Below are 18126 nucleotides of genomic sequence, written 5' to 3'. Positions count from 1 at the left end.
GATAAATGGAAACAATTAGCTTAAGGAGATTTTTATTAACAAACGCAGTGAGTTCTTTCTCCACTTTCTAAACATAATAAATATGGAATATATTTCGTCTCGGTTTATGCATTCCGCAATTTACATATTCCAAGCATTTTGTAAACTTCCGGTAATGGTCGCTGAAGAAAGAAAATATTAAGATATTTTTTAAAATCGGTTAAAATTATTGTATATTGCTACATCTTCATGTGTATATGAGTCTAGATTTGGTAATTAAAGTGCATATTACCTACTTTATTCGGTACTATTGGTGTGGTTCGGTTAATAAAAATCGACTCCGTCGTTTTTGATCACTAGGAGTGAGCTGTTTTTCATATCAAAATTACATGGGACCGGGTTGTTGATTTGTTGTGATTTATTCCAAATATAACGTCCAATACATAATAATATGTAGCAGGCATTGCCTGAGTAGAGCGAAGCTGATAAAAGTTTCTCAAGTGATAGGCCTACAAGTAATGTTAAAGTAGCTAAGTCTCTAACTCAATATCATCCAAAATCTTCAACATTGAAAACCCAAATTATTTGTCAGTTTAAATCAACATTGATGTTGTGATCTTACCGGAAAAAGATGGGCTTCTGATATCCAATGTTTAAGACAAAATAAATATTTTACAATTGGTACACGAATCGTGTACCATAATGTGTTTCAGTGCTATTTGTAATAAGGGACTCGAAAAACGAGGCTCATTACAGAATTATATCAAGGACTGTTGATTGAAATTTTCACATGAATATCAATAATATGACAGTAAACATCAGATGGGTGAACAAATGGAAATTCCTCATTTCTTTTACATGTAGTTTTAAATATGTCTATTCTTATATATGTATTTCAGATTTAGCCTAAAACAGATGGTTTATTGTGGGTTTGGAACTAAAGAAGATATTTAACAGTAATGTTTATAGTATAAGATATCATTAGAATATACAAACAGCAGGTAAAATTATCAATAACTTTATTATTTTAAAAACTATGAATACTGCTTTTACTACAACTGATAAAATTAATCCGATGTTATTTTAAGATGAGTTATATACACAGATACATCTGAAGTCATATGCCACAGACATTGTCAGATACATTTTTATATGCCCACATTTTCATGTGGACGTATATTGTCGTCGCCCCTGTTCGTCCGGACGTCCGTCCACAATTGTTTGTGAACTGTCTACAGGTCACAATTTTTATCCGATTTCAATGAAACTTGAAATATAGGTTTATCACCCTAAGATCTCGGTTCCTTTCGATATTGGCATGTATCGGACTGTAACTTCATGGATTATGGCCCCTGATTGTATGAAAAATCACGTTTTTAGCTTGTGAACACTGTAGAGGCCACAATTTTTATCCAATTTGGTTCAAACTTGAAATGTATGCTTATAACCCAAAGATCTCGGTTCCTTTTGATATTCGCGCATATCGGAACGTAACTTCCTGAATTATGGCCCCTGATTGTACGAAAAATCGCGTTTTTAGCTTGTGGACCCCGTAAAGGTCATAATTTTTATCCGATTAAAAAAACCTTTCAATTATTTCACCGTTACACCCTAAGGATGGCTAAGTTCGAATTTCGTGAAAATCGGCCCGAAATTGAGAGACAAAATGGCCGCCGTTCGTTCTCAAATAGCGTAAAAATATGGTATATAGAGGTCACAATTTTTATCCGATTTTGTTGAAACTTGATATCTAAGTTGATAATCCAAAGATCTCGGTTCCTTTTGATATTCGCGTATATCGGACTGTAACTTCCTGAATTATGGCCCCTGATTGTACCAAAAATCGCGTTTTTAGCTTGTGGACCCTATAGAGGTCATAATTTTTATCCGATTTAAAAAAACGTATTATTATATCACCGTTACACCCTAAGGATGGCTGAGTTCGAATTTCGTGAAAATCGGCCCAAAATTGACAGACAAAATATCCGCCGTTCGTTCTCAAATAGCGTAAAAGTATGGTATATCAAGGTTGTGGACACTATAGAGGTCACAATTTTTATAATATTTTGTTGAAACTTGAAATGTAAGTTTATAACCAAAAGATCTTGGTTCCTTTCGATATTCGCACATATCGGACCGTAACTTCCTGAATTATGGGCCCTGATTGTACCAAAAATCGCGTTTTTAGCTTGTGGACCCTATAGAGGTCATAATTTTTATCCGATTTAAAAAAATAACCTATTATTATATCACCGTTACACCCTAAGGACGGCTGAGTTCGAATTTCGTGAAAATCGGCTTAAAATTGACAGACAAAATGGCCGCCGTTCGTTCTCATAGCGTAAAAATATGGTATATCAAGGTTGTGGACACTATAGAGGTCACAATTTTTATCCGATTTTGTTGAAACTTGAAATGTAAGTTTATAACCCAAAGATTTCGGTTCCTTTCGATATTCGCGCATACCGGACCGTAACTTCCTGAATAATGGCCCCTGATTGTACGAAAAATCGCGTTTTTAGCTTTTGGACCCTATAGAGGTTATAATTTTTATTATATCACCGTTACACCCTAAGGACGATTGAGTTGGAATTTGGTGAAAATCGGCCCAAAATTGACAGACAAAATGGCTGCCATTCTTTCTCAAATAGCGTAAAATATGGTATATCAAGGTTGTGGACCCTATAGAGGTCACAATTTTTATCCAATTTTGTTGAAACTTGAAATGTAAGTTTATAACCCAAAGATCTCGGTTCCTTTCGATATTCACGCATATCGAATTGTAATTTCCTGAATTATGGCCCTTGATTGTAGGAAAAATCACTTTCTTGTTAGCTTGTTCTCTATCCATCTCTCGAAAATGTGGGCGTATCCTGCCTGGCAGCCGCTGGTTTTTTTTTGGGGGGGGGGGATGTCTCTGGTTTGTTTATATTTTTTAGAATGTCTCTGATTTGTTTATATTTTTTAGAATGTCTCTGATTCGTTTATATTTTTAGAATGTCTCTGTATGATGATCTGGATATGGAATCTGGAGGAACCAAACCAGTTGCTGGTAAGATTTTACTTTTAATTCAGAAGAGGCCCCGGATTCGATCCCTGCGTCAGCCACCATAGTTCTTTTTGATTGTACAGCATGGGTTCCCCATGTCAGTGATGCAGGACGGATGGACTGACAAGGGCAGCACCTAATCGTTTAGATGGGACAAAAGAATGAGGTCCCATGTTTCCATAACAAGAGTCTGACCATCTGCGGGCATGGTCACCATTTTTTACCCAATCTGTTAAATAGATCAACATTGGAACAAAACAAATATAAAATAATGAGTGTCCATAAAAACTGTTTACGAATCAGTGATTGCATACATGTAGCACTGAGATTAGACGCTAGTTACCCAATCATAATTCAGACAATAATTCAGAGAAGGGGAGACAGACAGTGAAGGACACAGAGAGGAGGGAGAAGAGAAGGGGAGACAGACAGTGAGAGACACAGAGAGGAGGGAGAAGAGAAGGGGAGACAGACAGTGAGAGACACAGAGAGGAGGGAGAAGAGAAGGGGAGACAGACAGTGAGAGACACAGAGAGGAGGGAGAAGAGAAGGGGAGACAGACAGTGAGAGACACAGAGAGGAGGGAGAAGAGAAGGGGAGACAGACAGTGAGAGACACAGAGAGGAGGGAGAAGAGAAGGGGAGACAGACAGTGAGAGACACAGAGAGGAGGGAGAAGAGAAGGGGAGACAGACAGTGAGAGACACAGAGAGGAGGGAGAAGAGAAGGGGAGACAGACAGTGAGAGACACAGAGAGGAGGGAGAAGAGAAGGGGAGACAGACAGTGAGAGACACAGAGAGGAGGGAGAAGAGAAGGGGAGACAGACAGTGAGAGACACAGAGAGGAGGGAGAAGAGAAGGGGAGACAGACAGTGAGAGACACAGAGAGGAGGGAGAAGAGAAGGAGAGACAGACAGTGAGAGACACAGAGAGGAGGGAGAAGAGAAGGGGAGACAGACAGTGAGAGACACAGAGAGGAGGGAGAAGAGAAGGGGAGACAGACAGTGAGAGACACAGAGAGGAGGGAGAAGAGAAGGGGAGACAGACAGTGAGAGACACAGAGAGGAGGGAGAAGAGAAGGGGAGACAGACAGTGAGAGACACAGAGAGGAGGGAGAAGAGAAGGGGAGACAGACAGTGAGAGACACAGAGAGGAGGGAGAAGAGAAGGGGAGACAGACAGTGAGAGACACAGAGAGGAGGGAGAAGAGAAGGGGAGACAGACAGTGAGAGACACAGAGAGGAGGGAGAAGAGAAGAGAGAGTATTTAACGTCCACTCAACACAAACTAGGTCATTTTCAGACTAACATACAGTTCAATTTTAATTCAATAATTCACTTGTGTGTAGGGGTCTTTAGCTGTGGGAGGAAACCGGAGAACCCATAGAAAACCCACAAAGTTGGACAGGCGACCCTAGTCCTTGTCACGTACAACCGGGGAATCAAAACCACACCAATTGACTCAATGACAGACCTAGTGATATCAATCAACACATTAAACCACTAGACTCCCTACCCCCTATATATTGTCCTAACAGATATTAAATTAAAAACACTTATATGGATATACTACTTCTGAATTTATTAACATGCTACGTTTCGATACACATACAGGTATCGTTATCAAGCAAATAATAAGTAGTATATCCATATAAGTGTTTTTAATTTGTGAAATCTACCTCTATATGTCTTACAAGGATTATGTCTAACAGATATTAGTAAAAAGAGATATAATATTATTATTTGAATATCTTATAGCTGGATGGTCCTCCAGTATTATTTATTGTAAACATTTGTTATTATTGTATATTTATAGCTGGATGGTCCTCCAGTATTATTTATTGTAAACATTTGTTATTATTGTATATTTATAGCTGGATGGTCCTCCAGTATTATTTATTGTAAACATTTGTTATTATTGTATATTTATAGCTGGATGGTCCTCCAGTATTATTTATTGTAAACATTTGTTATTATTGTATATTTATAGCTGGATGGTCCTCCAGTATTATTTATTGTAAACATTTGTTATTATTGTATATTTATAGCTGGATGGTCCTCCAGTATTATTTATTGTAAACATTTGTTATTATTGTATATTTATAGCTGGATGGTCCTCCGGTTTTAAGTTAATGCAGTCACAACTACATGTACAGGCCAAGAAAGCTAATGTACAGTCTGGTAATAAGGTCAGTAGCCTATATACAACTACTGTCATTCCCGTTGGCCAATCACCAAATAATGGTCTTATAATAAAACGACAGTCGATATCGAGGCTGAAATAAACTTAGTGTAAGTTCGAATCATATGTTTCAGTATCAAAACCTCCTTGATGCCGAATATTGGTAGGCTTCATTTCTGTCCCTCCAACTACACGATTGATTCTGGATAGGGGCTTGGTTGCCCGAATAGATCATAAGGTCTGTCATTGAATCAACAACCCTTTTGTATTAGGACACTAGATGGTCGCCTCTTGGACCTAACACTCACCGACATCTTTCTCCCCCATTCCCTCTCTACCCCGCTCTCTAGTTTCTCCCTCCAGTCTTATTCTCTCCCTTTGGGCGTTGGATGGCCGAATGGTTAGCACGTGCACGCTGTATCATAAGGCCTGTCATTGAGTCAAATAATGTGGTTTTAATTTCCCGGTTGTACATGGCAAGGAATAGGGTCACATGACCAACCTCATGGGTTTTCTCCGGGTCCTCCGGTTTCCTCCCACTGCCAAAGACCCATACGAGCATTTGAATTATAGAAATAAAATTGAACCATGTGCTAGTCCCGAAATGACCTAGTTTGTGTCGAGTGGACGTTAAACGCCATATCTCCCTTTCTCTCTGTTTCTCTCTTTAAACTTTAATTATCTTGAATGTGGTTCCTAAAGTGATAGGTAACCTAGTGGGTTTTCTTCGGGTCCTCCGGATTCCTCCCACTGCTAAAGACCCGTACGCGCAAGCAACTTATAGAAATAAAATGTGATTTAGAATCATTGTTATTTCTTATAAAATGTTTATATTATGGATGTTTGTTTATATTTGTTTATGTTTATAGAAGGGACGACAGAGTAACACGTTAGCACCAGTTGTTGATCTCAAGAAGAGCATGGATACGGATGATGGTCTTCATTTTAATTTACTCACAGGAAGGGTACGTCATTTAACCCAGTATTTAGGATTAAATTAGGGTGAGGGGGGGCCAAATGGTTAAATCTTAGATATAATCCCAAGTTAAGCCGGGGGGATTATTTACCCAATACTACTGATGTGCTGTTATTTGACGATATTAGGTTTCTATTTAATAATATTGGGTAGTATTTGTGTATTGTTTGGTTGTATTGGGTTATAATTTGCTTGGTTTAGGTAATATAGTAAGGCAAATGGAACAGCCAGGCATCGGTAATCACATTTGAAGTACATTTCCAGCGATATAGCTCGTTTTTTTTGAAAACATTCAAGTAATATGCACATTTTGTATCATTATGTTGTAGTATTGGGTAGTATGTTGTGATATTGGGTAGTGATGTGGTGATATTGGGGTAGTATTGGGTAATTCGTTCCACTAAGTTGCGCTACCTATAGAGCCCAGTAGTACATTGTGTAACTTTATTCACCATCTTAAGGGTCACTTGCTCAACCTCATGGACCTGGAGGTGGTTGGTGACCGTATGGTTAAACATGCAGGCGTCGGATCATAACGTCTGTCATGGAGTCAAGTGGCGTGTTTTCGATTCTCTGCTTCTATGTGACAATGAGTAGGTTCGTTTATCCAACTTAGTGGGTTTTTCAAGGTCCTCCGGCTTCCTCCCACTGCTATAACACCCTTAAGTGAATGGCAAATTATTGGATTAAAATTGAACCATATGTATATCCCAAAATGACCTAGTTTTTGTCGATTGGACGTTAACGTTACGGCTGTTGGAAATCAAATTAAGAATAGGCCATGGAGTCAATGTCCTGGGCAAAATTAGTAATTGTTATTCCATTATAAACTAGTAATTGTTATTCCATAATAAACTAGTAATTGTTATTCCATAATAAACTAGTAATTGTTATTCCATGGTAAATTAGTAATTGTTATTCTATGATAAACTAGTAATTGTTATTTCTTAATAAACTAGTAATTGTTATTCCATGGTAAACTAGTAATTATTTCTTAATAAACTAGTAATTGTTATTCCATGATAAATTAGTAATTGTTATTCCATGATAAATTAGTGATTGTTATTCCATGATAAATTAGTAATTGTTATTCCATGATAAACTAGTAATTGTTATTCCATGATAAACTAGTAATTGTTATTCCATAAACAGTAATTAATGAGTTACCTTTCAATTACTAAATACCACTCAAAGAAATATATATTATTTGTTTTAATTATTAGCTTGAAAGAATGGCTGGTCCGACAGTGGCTAGTTTGCCCTTTATTCCCAACGAACCAGTCCCATCACTAACAGGTGTTGCTGACGAATATAATCCACTTCGACCAAACGATTATGAAGATGTTGTCAAAAAGAAGAGAGATCAGAAAAATAAAGAACGAGCTGCTGAAAGGAAGAACGAGTCCAAGTAATTATCAATATTATTATCTATCGTGATTTTATATCTTGTTGGGGTCATTCTGGGTGACGTAGTCCAGGTCACCAAGACGTTTAATTGTAAATTACACGGTAGTATATTGTGGACTGAGAACCTGCAGTGACGCTTGTACATGACAAGGAGTAGGGTTGCCTGTCCATCCTCCTGGGATTTCTCCTGAACCAAGGGATGTGGTAGTCAAGAGAGTGAACTCTAATTGCATGTTATTTCAAGTTTATTGAGGAGGCTCATGCCATCTGGACTAAGGAGAAATAGTCCCGAAATGACCTTTGTTGAGTGGATGTTAAACTCAATATTTCTCTCTGTCTCTCTAACAAGAAAGGTCATTTGGAATTGAGTAAGAGTAAAGGGAAAAAAAAGTAATGTACTTTTAGCGTCTTTTATCTGACTTCTGGAATAGCTGGATAACTTGTATTCTGTATGCTTCCTAGGCAGCAACATGCGGCAAATATGACCTTGAACAAAAATAACCATTAGGCTATATTATTTCCAATTATAAAGCGCTTTGTTTGATAATTTGTTGAATTTCAATAATTTTTATATTTTATACATTTAGGCGTCGACATTCCGAGCGAGACAGAGATCGTGATCGAGATAAAGACAAGGGCAGAGATCGTGATCAGGACCGAAGGGAGAGAGATCGAGAGAGGGATCGAGAAAGAGAGCGGGATCGGGAGCGTGACAGGAGTAATCGAGATGATAACCGAGAGAATGAGTCCGAGATGGATCGATCTCGAAGGAGACGAGAAGAGAACGAGGATGATTATGAAAAACCTAAACGAGGTAAATCATTTATTTGGATAAATATTTCACAGTGATTACGTTCATATTTACTTAGGAAGCCACGGTGGCTAAGTGAGTAAGATGCTGGAGATCACGAGTTTGATTCTGGTGTTGGCCCAGAAAGTTTTTCCAGCGTATTTTTCCCTTGTCAGGAGGGCCACCATGGCTCTTGTATCAGGAATAGCGATGGCGACCCCAAGAGAAGTAGTGTATAGTCCTACAATACGGGACTCATCCAGTTAAAGTTTGTCGTTGTTCACATATTGGGCGGGGGGGGGGGGGGAGAGGAACTCATGCGCTTTAGATCATATGATCTGTCATTGAGTCAAGTGACGTGGTTTTGATTCCCTGGTTGTACGTGACAAGGAGTAGGGTCGTCTGTCCAAACTTGTGAGTTTTCTCTGTGTCCTCCAGGTTTCTTCCTACTGCGAAAAACCCCTACACGACTCAAGTGAATTATTGAATGGAATCTAAAAGCTTAAAAATACAACATCGCAAGATTTTTTGCCATTTGAAGTCGTCACATGTATCAGTATCATATTAAGATATATTAAAGATACATAATGTAAGATTTAGATAAAGGACTGGTCGTTCTTGCTATATAATAGTTATATTAAAGATACATAATGTAAGATTTAGATAAAGAGCTGGTCGTTCTTGCTATAATAGTTATATTTAAGATACATTATGTTAGATAAAGGACTGGTCGTTCTTGTTATAATAGTTTTATTAAAGATACATTATGTCAGATTTAGATAAAGAGCTGGTCGTTCTTGCTATAATAGTTATATTTAAGATACATTATGTTAGATAAAGGACTGGTCGTTCTTGTTATAATAGTTTTATTAAAGATACATTATGTCAGATTTAGATAAAGAGCTGGTCGTTCTTGCTATAATAGTTCAAAAATAGATAATGAAAAATGAATTTATTGAAAATTTTATTCTGAGTGAAGATATGAGTCTTGGAAGCAAGATGTAGCGTAGATATTTTATTATCGTATCCATGTTATCGTTAAATTTCAAATCTCGTGACCATTCAAATCCATTTGAATCATTGCCATCCGATGCTCTAGAGAGTTGATGATAGGCTTGTCATGTTAATAAATGTCGAAATAATTTATATAACATTTGAAGCCAATATAAAAAATAAAAACCTGCAATAGGCAGATTTAGCTCTTATGTAATGAATCTTTAACATATCAAGCATGTAATGTTCTCTTTCACAGCTTCCGCATCCGGAGCAGCCATTGCACCTCCACCATCGTTAGTTCAAGAGGAACCAGAACCAGAAGCAGGTACAAATAAAACAATAGCTTGTTTCTCATTGGTCATAATAAACTAAGTGGCTGTTAACATGTCTCTGATTGGTCATCATTAACTAAGTGACTGTTAACATGACTCTGATTGGTCATAATAAACTAAGTGACTGGTAACATGTCTCTGATTGGTCATCATTAACTAAGTGGCTGTTAACATGTCTCTGATTGGTCATCATTAACTAAGTGACTGTTAACATGTCTCTGATTGGTCATCATTAACTAAGTGACTGTTAACATGTCTCTGGTCATCATTAACTAAGTGACTGTTAACATGTCTCTGGTCATCATTAACTAAGTGACTGTTAACATGTCTCTGATTGGTCATCATTAACTAAGTTGATTTACAGAAGATCATTTTCACTGTCCGTGACAGCTCTAGATCTGTTACATGTATATAGTGACTCACTTATCAAGAGGAGGGTAGTCTTAGACCGGCAGCTCAGACCTTCGAACTCCAACGAAGGAGATACCAATGTTCAGCTTTATAGCAAGTTGCGGGTATTTCCTTGAATAATAAAAGTGGACGTCTGTCAGCATATATCAGGGGCTTGACCGCAGTAGCCCCATTAAACTGGCCCCTAAAAATATGTCTGGATCCAACATTAGAGGTACTGAGTGAAACCAATTTATAAATGATGAATGAGGTGTTTTAATTATGGAAACAGTTATGACAGACAATATTGGAGGTAACACCCCCCTGACAGACATGCCCTAAAGAGGGGTCTCTATGGGTCTAGATCCAAGATTGGAGATACCAACTAAAAATTTGTCAGATTAAGGGCCATTTGATGGTAAATCATCTACTATGAACGACAGACATTTTAAACAGTGCTTGCCCCCTGACAGACGCCCTCTAGTAAGGAATATTTATGTTGGTGCCAGACTCAAATCAATATAAATATTCAAAATTAGCAAAATCAATGGTGTCTGTCCATTAGCTGGTTGGCGTAGAAAAATAGTAGTTTGATTTCGTTGAGATCTGTAACTTCTCTATGTTTTCAGATCGCAGTGCATCACCACCAGTCAACATGGCCGCTTCCATGGGAATAAGGTATGTATATTAACTAGTAAATGTTATAACTAGCACTCTGACTCCCTGTTTCTACTTGAATACATGGGTAAATTTCACCGCTCTTAAACTTGTTCAATCTTACAGTCCATCAAAAAATCAGCTGACAACTTTTGGTTGTCGTTTGTTTGAAGTGTCTATTAGTAGAAGGTGGGACTCGTTGTCTATGTTAGTTTACCGCCTTATCATCTTTCAAGAAACTTTTAAAAAATTATTTGTTTCAAACAAGTTATAACTGAGAGCTAAGGACTTTACGTATCTCCAGTGATCTCATTCCGCTCTATTCCACTATACCATGGGTTCATCCTTGGGGTATTCAAATTATCTGCCCTTGATTATAGCTTGATTCTACAAACCAATAAAAAAACAGTTTACTAACCAGTCTTAGCCTCATTTTTTTTGTTCACAACAATATGGCGACTTGTTCGCTCGATTATGAGAAAGTTTGCAAGAGCTTCTAATATAAAAGAAGTTACATGCACACAAACAGATGTCCTAAAATATCTTTTGATGGGAAAGATGTTTTTATGTCAGTCAAAACAGGCAGTGAGAAGTCGTTACGCTATCAAATGTATTGGTAGATAAAAATAGCACAATCATCAAGGGCGGATAATTTGAATACGTGTCTCCCCCATGGATGAACCCCAGGGGTTAGTGGAATACCGAGGATGTTAAGAGCTATGATCACATTTGTGTTTGAGTTTTGCCGCTATATAAATAGAATGCTAAAATCCCCTAGGTGCTAGCAAATTATTGAAATACAAATGTACCATATGTTAGTCCCAAAATGAACTAGTTTAATCAGCATTGAAAATAAATATGGGCTACGATTTAATTAAATGCTTGTAAATTGGACACTTGTTATCGAAATAAAATAACCAGCTTTAAACTACATAAATTAGGTAATTTTAACGAATTTTCAAACAAAGATTTGATATTGAATGAACATGAAAGAAATTAGAGCTAAAAATACAAGATTAAATACTACCAGGGTTACAGTAACACCAGATGCCAATCTTCATTAGCCCAGTTTTCCAGCGTGGTTGCCCCTTGTCAGTGATGCAGGACGGAGGGCCTGGCAAGGACAGCTGTCTAGTCGTTCGGATGGGACGATAAACCGAGGTCCCGTGTACACATTGGCGTGCACGTAAAAGATCCCTTGACAGTTGGAATTCGAGGGCAAAATTTCCCTCATAGCACACTGTATGGCGTATGCCCGTCTTCATTAGCCCAGGTTAGGAGCAGAACAGTAGGACGTTAAACCCCATTTCATTTTATTTTCATTTCATTTACCTCCCCTGGTGCAGAAAAATAGGGTATTCCCATGCTCCACTGCTAAAGACCTAGTTTGTGTTGATTAGATGTTTTAACAACTCCATTGTATTTCCGTTGTTTTGAACAATGTTTCTCTATCATTTCAGCAACTCTGTGGCCTCTCGAATCATGGCTAAATATGGTTATAAGGAAGGTCAAGGTCTCGGAAAGAAGGAACAAGGAATGAGTACGGCTCTTTACGTCGAGAAGACGAGTAAACGTGGTGGAAAAATTATACATGAAAAAGATATTCCGAAAGGTAGGTTGTAATCCAGGTGTATAAGTAGTGGTAGGTGTTAAGCACAAAGCAGGATATGCTAACTCTTTCTAGAACAGCTGATACCACCTAGTCTAGATATATAGTATTGATAAATGTTGTACATGAGACAGGGTATGTTTACTCTATCTAGAACATCTGATACCACCTAGTCTAGATATATAGTATTGATAGGTGTTGTACATGTGACAGGGTATGTTTACTCTATCTAGAACATCTGATACCACCTAGTCTAGATATATAGTATTGATAAATGTTGTACATGAGACAGGGTATGTTTACTCTATCTAGAACATCTGATACCACCTAGTCTAGATATATAGTATTGATAGGTGTTGTACATGTGACAGGGTATGTTTACTCTATCTAGAACATCTGATACCACCTAGTTTAGATATATAGTATTGATAGATGTTGTACATTAGACAGGGTATGCTTACTCTATCTAGAACATCTGATACCACCTAATCTAGATATATAGTATTGATAGATGTTGTATATAAGACAGGGTATGTTTACTCTATCTAGAACACCTGATACCACCTAGTGTTGATATATAGTATTGATAGATGTTGTACATGATACAGGGTATGCTAACTCTATCTAGAACACCTGATACCACCTAGTGTTGATATATAGTATTGATAGATGTTGTACATGATACAGGGTATGCTAACTCTATCTAGAACACCTGATACCACCTAGTGTTGATATATAGTATTGATAGATGTTGTACATGAGACAGGGTATGCTAACTCTATCTAGAACACCTGATACCACCTAGTGTTGATATATAGTATTGATAGATGTTGTACATGATACAGGGTATGCTAACTCTATCTAGAACACCTGATACCACCTAGTGTTGATATATAGTATTGATAGATGTTGTACATGATACAGGGTATGCTAACTCTATCTACAACAGCTGATACCACCTAGTTTAGATATATAGTATTGATAGATGTTGTACATGATACAGGGTATGCTAACTCTATCTACAACAGCTGATACCACCTAGTTTAGATATATGGTACTGGTAGATGTTGTACATGAGACAGCGTATGCTTACTCTTTCTAGAACATCTCATACCACTTCCCAGTTGAGAACTTGGCTTAGCGAACCAATATTCAACATGTGAGTAGGCTGTAGTGCCGCTGACCGGGCAAAATTTCCCTCATAGCACACTGTATGGCGTATGCCCGTCTTCATTAGCCCATTTCGGAGCAGAACAGTAGGACGTTGAACCCCATTTCATTTCTATTATTCTTATTTGTGTACGATAAACCATGGCAGCTGTTCCTATCACACCAAGGTAATGTCATCTGATCTATCAGCTGTTCCTATCACCCCAAGGTAACGTCAACTGATCTATGTCAATGTAACATAATAAATTGAAACATATTTATAATGAAGTAATCCTGTCAGATACTAACTTTCCTTGTTTTGTCACATTCAAACTTATCGACTTTAATTGACAGGGACATTTTACTTTTTTTAAGGCAGGACACTACCTTATAAAACACTCTGTATAGATTGATCTGTCAAATTTTGATATCAGCTAAAATTGCCCAAAATAGTCAAAATTTGTTGATTTTTCAAGTCAAGTCCAGCCTTTATATAATATCAGCTAAAATTGCCCAAAATAGTCAAAATTTGTTGATTTTTCAAGTCGTGTCCAGCCTTTATATTATATAGGTAAAAAAAATTTTAACTTTAAACTTGCTTTTTTCCGTACTCAATTTTTGACCCATATCAGGTCATAGACAATCAAATTCTCAAAATCTATGATAGATAATGGTCTCATCTTTGGAATACGATTAGTGCTATAGCTACTGTGTGCAATAAGATGATTTTCAAAGTGTATGTTATACATTTGGACATTTTATTGTACAAAATCTTTTTAGTGGTGTGTTCGACCACACCCACTTGTTTTATGTGGGATGCATAATGTTCTTTATTAACATTCAAATAGTAAAATTTATGCCTTATTGCACCCTTTAATGCCTATATATGTTATTCCAAATCACAAATAGTTTGTTTCAATAAAATTGTTGAAGATTTTGATTTCCTAACATAGCCACCGTGAATATATAAAAAAATCCAATATGGCCACCATTTCCATGGCAACAAATAAACATTTTGCGCTCAAAATATCAAATCTGATTTGTGACATCATATACTAATATTACACTAAATGGCAAGTTTCTGTTATCAATGTGAAATTCTTGGTAGTGTCCTGCCTTAAGACAAATATTTTGCAGGAATTCTGTTAAATAATGTCAACTTTTAGTTTCACTGTGTTCTTTCTGTAGCAAGAACAGATATCGCAGGTCTTCGGCTACAATTTGCTGGAAAATTTATAATTAATTATGTTTAATTATTACTTTTATTAGATGCACCGAAAGATTTGGCACCTAACACTAATTTATTACGGAATCCATCTAAGGTGATTTTATTGAGGGTGAGTTTTTAATAGAAATTATTTGGCATGTTTCAGTGTGGGACATGTTTATTTAACGCCTGTTTCAACCGAAGTCATATCTTCCACAACGCATGTTTCAGCTAAAATTATACAATTTATAGGACCTGTAAGATGTCGACTGAAACCGATTTCTGGCACAATTGTTGGCAAATGACTCTAACCTTGATTGGGGGGGGGGGTGTATGGCCGAATGGTTAGCACGTTGTGCGCTCTATCATAAGGCCTGTCATTGAGTCAACTGGCGTGGTTTCGAATCCCCGGTTGTACGTGACAAGGAGTAGGGTCGCCTGTCCAACTTCCTGGGTTTTCTCCGGGTCCTCCGGTTTCCTCCCACTGCTAAAGACCCCTACGCGCAAGCAAATTATTGAAATAAAATTAAACCATATGTTAGTCCCGATATGACCTAGTTTTTGTCGAGTGGACGTTAAACCCCATTTCTCTCTCTCTCTAACCTTGATTGGACTGGTCTTTTGACAGACAAGATTTACGAGAGCCGAAACTTGCTTCTGTATATTAGAACAGGATTTTGCAATCTTGCCGACTGCGGCCTAAGGATTGGCTTAGTTGGAAGCTCTTCCCTTTGTTAATGAAAAAAACATAGCGTTTAGATTCTAACTGACAAATATGATCAAGAAAAGGGCTGAGGCGGTGTGTTGATTAATAACGACCCCATCCTAATCAGTGGCCCTGGTGAATATTTGCCAAGTTATTGCTCGGTCATAGGAAAACCAGTAAACACCCACGCGCACAACTCTGCTGGTTAAGAAAATGTTTTTGCCCGTAACCATGTTATAGTTATATCCTGTCATGCTGTATAGAACATCTTTTATAGAATAGGGTTGCCTGGAAACTCAGTTTCAATTGTACATGTACCATCATGTTTTATAGAATTTGGTTGCCTGGCAACTCTATTATAATTATCCTATCATGTTTCATAGAATAGGGTTGCCTGGCAACTCTGTTTTAATTCTACTATTATGTTTTGTAGAGTATCATGGCCAGTAAACTCTGTTAAAATTAATGTATTGTGTTTTAAAGAATATGGTTGCCAGGCAACTGTTATATAATAATCGTATCATGTTTTAGAGAATATAGTTGCCTGGCAACTCTGTTATATAATAATCGTATCATGCTTTATAGAATATGGTTGCCAGGCAACTTTTATATAATAATCGTATCATGTTTTATAGAATATGGTTGGACCAGGAGAAGTAGATGAAGATTTAGAACCAGAAACAGCAGAAGAATGTACCAAATATGGAAAAGTTGTCAAATGTGTAATATACGAGGTAGGCTATAACAGACAACATTCTGACTTACTTTATACGACTTATATGGTGGTTGGGTGAGCGAATGGTTTAACTTGTGCGCATTGTATCATAAGGTCTTATATTGAGTCAACTGGCATGGTTTTCAATTTCCCTGTTGTACGTGACAAGGAGTAGGGTCGCCTGTCCAACCTTATGGGTTTTCTCCGGGTCCCCCATTTTCCTTCCACTGCTGAAGATCCCTACGCACAAGCGAATTATTGAAATAAAATTGAATCATGTGTTAGTCCCAAAATGACCTGGTTTGTCTTCACTCCCATATGTATGCATATGTAAATGTATCTCTCAAAAATGCATTATGGTAGTCGATGGGTCTGTGCACGGGTTTTCTGTGGGTACTCCGGTCTTATCCTACTGCTAAAGACCCCTATGCGCAAGCGAATTATTGAAATAAAATTGAATATGTTAGTCCCAAAATGACCTTGTTTGTGTCGAGTGATTTCTCTCTCTCTTCTAGTACAAAAGTATGCTGTTAAACCCCATTTAATTTCATTTATTGTCATTTCATTGTTTGATTTCACCTCGACCTGTTATTGAATAAATGAATGTTATATTTATAGATGCAAGGAGCAGAAGATGATGAGGCTGTAAGAATTTTTGTAGAATTTGAAAGAATGGAATCTGCTATAAAGGGTAGGTTCTTCATTAGATAATATAAATGAGTTTTTCCCTCATTTTGTAATTTATTATTCATTACGTGATAGGATGTACACGTCTCCTTAGGGCCATGGTGGTCGTGTGGTTTGACTGTGAGGTTATTGTCCTGGTTCACCCTGTGAGGTTATTGTCCAGGTCTCTCTTGTGAGGTTATTGCCCTGGTCCGAGGTTATTGCCCTGGTCCGAGGTTATTGTCCTGGTCCACCCTGTGAGGTTATTGTCCAGGTCTCTCTTGTGAGGTTATTGCCCTGGTCCGAGGTTATTGCCCTGGTCCGAGGTTATTGTCCTGGTCCACCCTGTGAGGTTATTGTCCTGGTCTCCCTTGTGAGGTTATTTTCCTGGTCCACCTTTTGAGGTTATTGTCCTGGTCCGAGGTTATTGCCCTGGTCCACCCTGTGAGGTTATTGTCCTGGTCTCCCTTGTGAGGTTATTTTCCTGGTCCACCTTTTGAGGTTATTGTCCTGGTCCGAGGTTATTGCCCTGCTCCAACCTGTGAGGTAATTGCCCTGGTCCACCCTGTGAGGTTATTGCCCTGGTCCAAGGTTATTGCCCGGGGGTCCACCCTGTGAGGTTATTGTTGGAATATGTTGATAAATCCAAAAGTAATCAACAACCTGAAATTGAACACAACAATATTCCCATAACTTAATTAGTTTATCAGGGTTTAGTGAATAGCAAAAAATCTAGAATAGATAATCTAGAATATTCAAATTCCATATTCAATTGCCGATTTTTGTAAATTTTTCGTTTCAGCCATTGTTGATTTAAACGGGCGTTTTTTTGGAGGAAGAACAGTGAAAGGAGGTTTTTATAATTTGGATAAGTTTCGAAGATTTGATTTAGCGGATCTGACTGATTGATAAACTGACAACATTTTATAAAATTATTACAAAGTATTGACTCGTAGCTTTTATTGCTGATATTAAGATTAAAATATGATCGTTCAAGCTCATGTCTCGTGGTTAAGATAATGTAATGTGAATGGAGCAGGGTTTTTTTCTTATGGAACTAGAAGATATTTTTATGTTTGGAACTGGAAGATATTTCTACAATCAAAACTGGATGTTATTTCTATTATAAGAAGAATGCGAAGATATTTAAACAATTAAAAGAACTGGATGTTATTTCTACAGTTAAAACTGGAAGATATTTCTACAGCTAAAACTGGAAGATATTTCTACTTAATGATCTTGTCATGTTAAGAAAAAAAAGGAAAGAAAGAAATTTAAAATAGTTTTTGTTAAGTTATTGTAAATTTCGGGGTGTTGGA

At 37.4% G+C, this 18126-nt stretch overlaps 1 protein-coding gene across 1 annotated transcript; it reads left to right on the top strand.

The window, feature by feature from the left end:
* Positions 1–133: 133 nt before the first annotated feature.
* LOC126828547 (splicing factor 45) lies at positions 134–18087 on the top strand. Its single transcript, XM_050558372.1, has 14 exons — positions 134–251; positions 879–980; positions 2976–3031; positions 5132–5214; positions 6077–6172; positions 7407–7591; positions 8178–8404; positions 9633–9701; positions 10728–10776; positions 12216–12367; positions 14783–14850; positions 16062–16160; positions 16760–16832; positions 17610–18087. The coding sequence occupies exons 3-14, from the start codon at positions 2977–2979 to the stop codon at positions 17714–17716; spliced, it is 1263 nt and encodes a 420-aa protein (XP_050414329.1). The 5' UTR covers positions 134–251; positions 879–980; position 2976; the 3' UTR covers positions 17717–18087.
* Positions 18088–18126: the final 39 nt, after the last annotated feature.

This window comes from Patella vulgata, chromosome 7, assembly GCF_932274485.2.
Source record: "Patella vulgata chromosome 7, xgPatVulg1.2, whole genome shotgun sequence".
In the NCBI taxonomy this organism is placed as follows: Eukaryota; Metazoa; Mollusca; class Gastropoda; family Patellidae; genus Patella; species Patella vulgata.
This window is presented reverse-complemented; position numbering and strand designations above follow the sequence as displayed.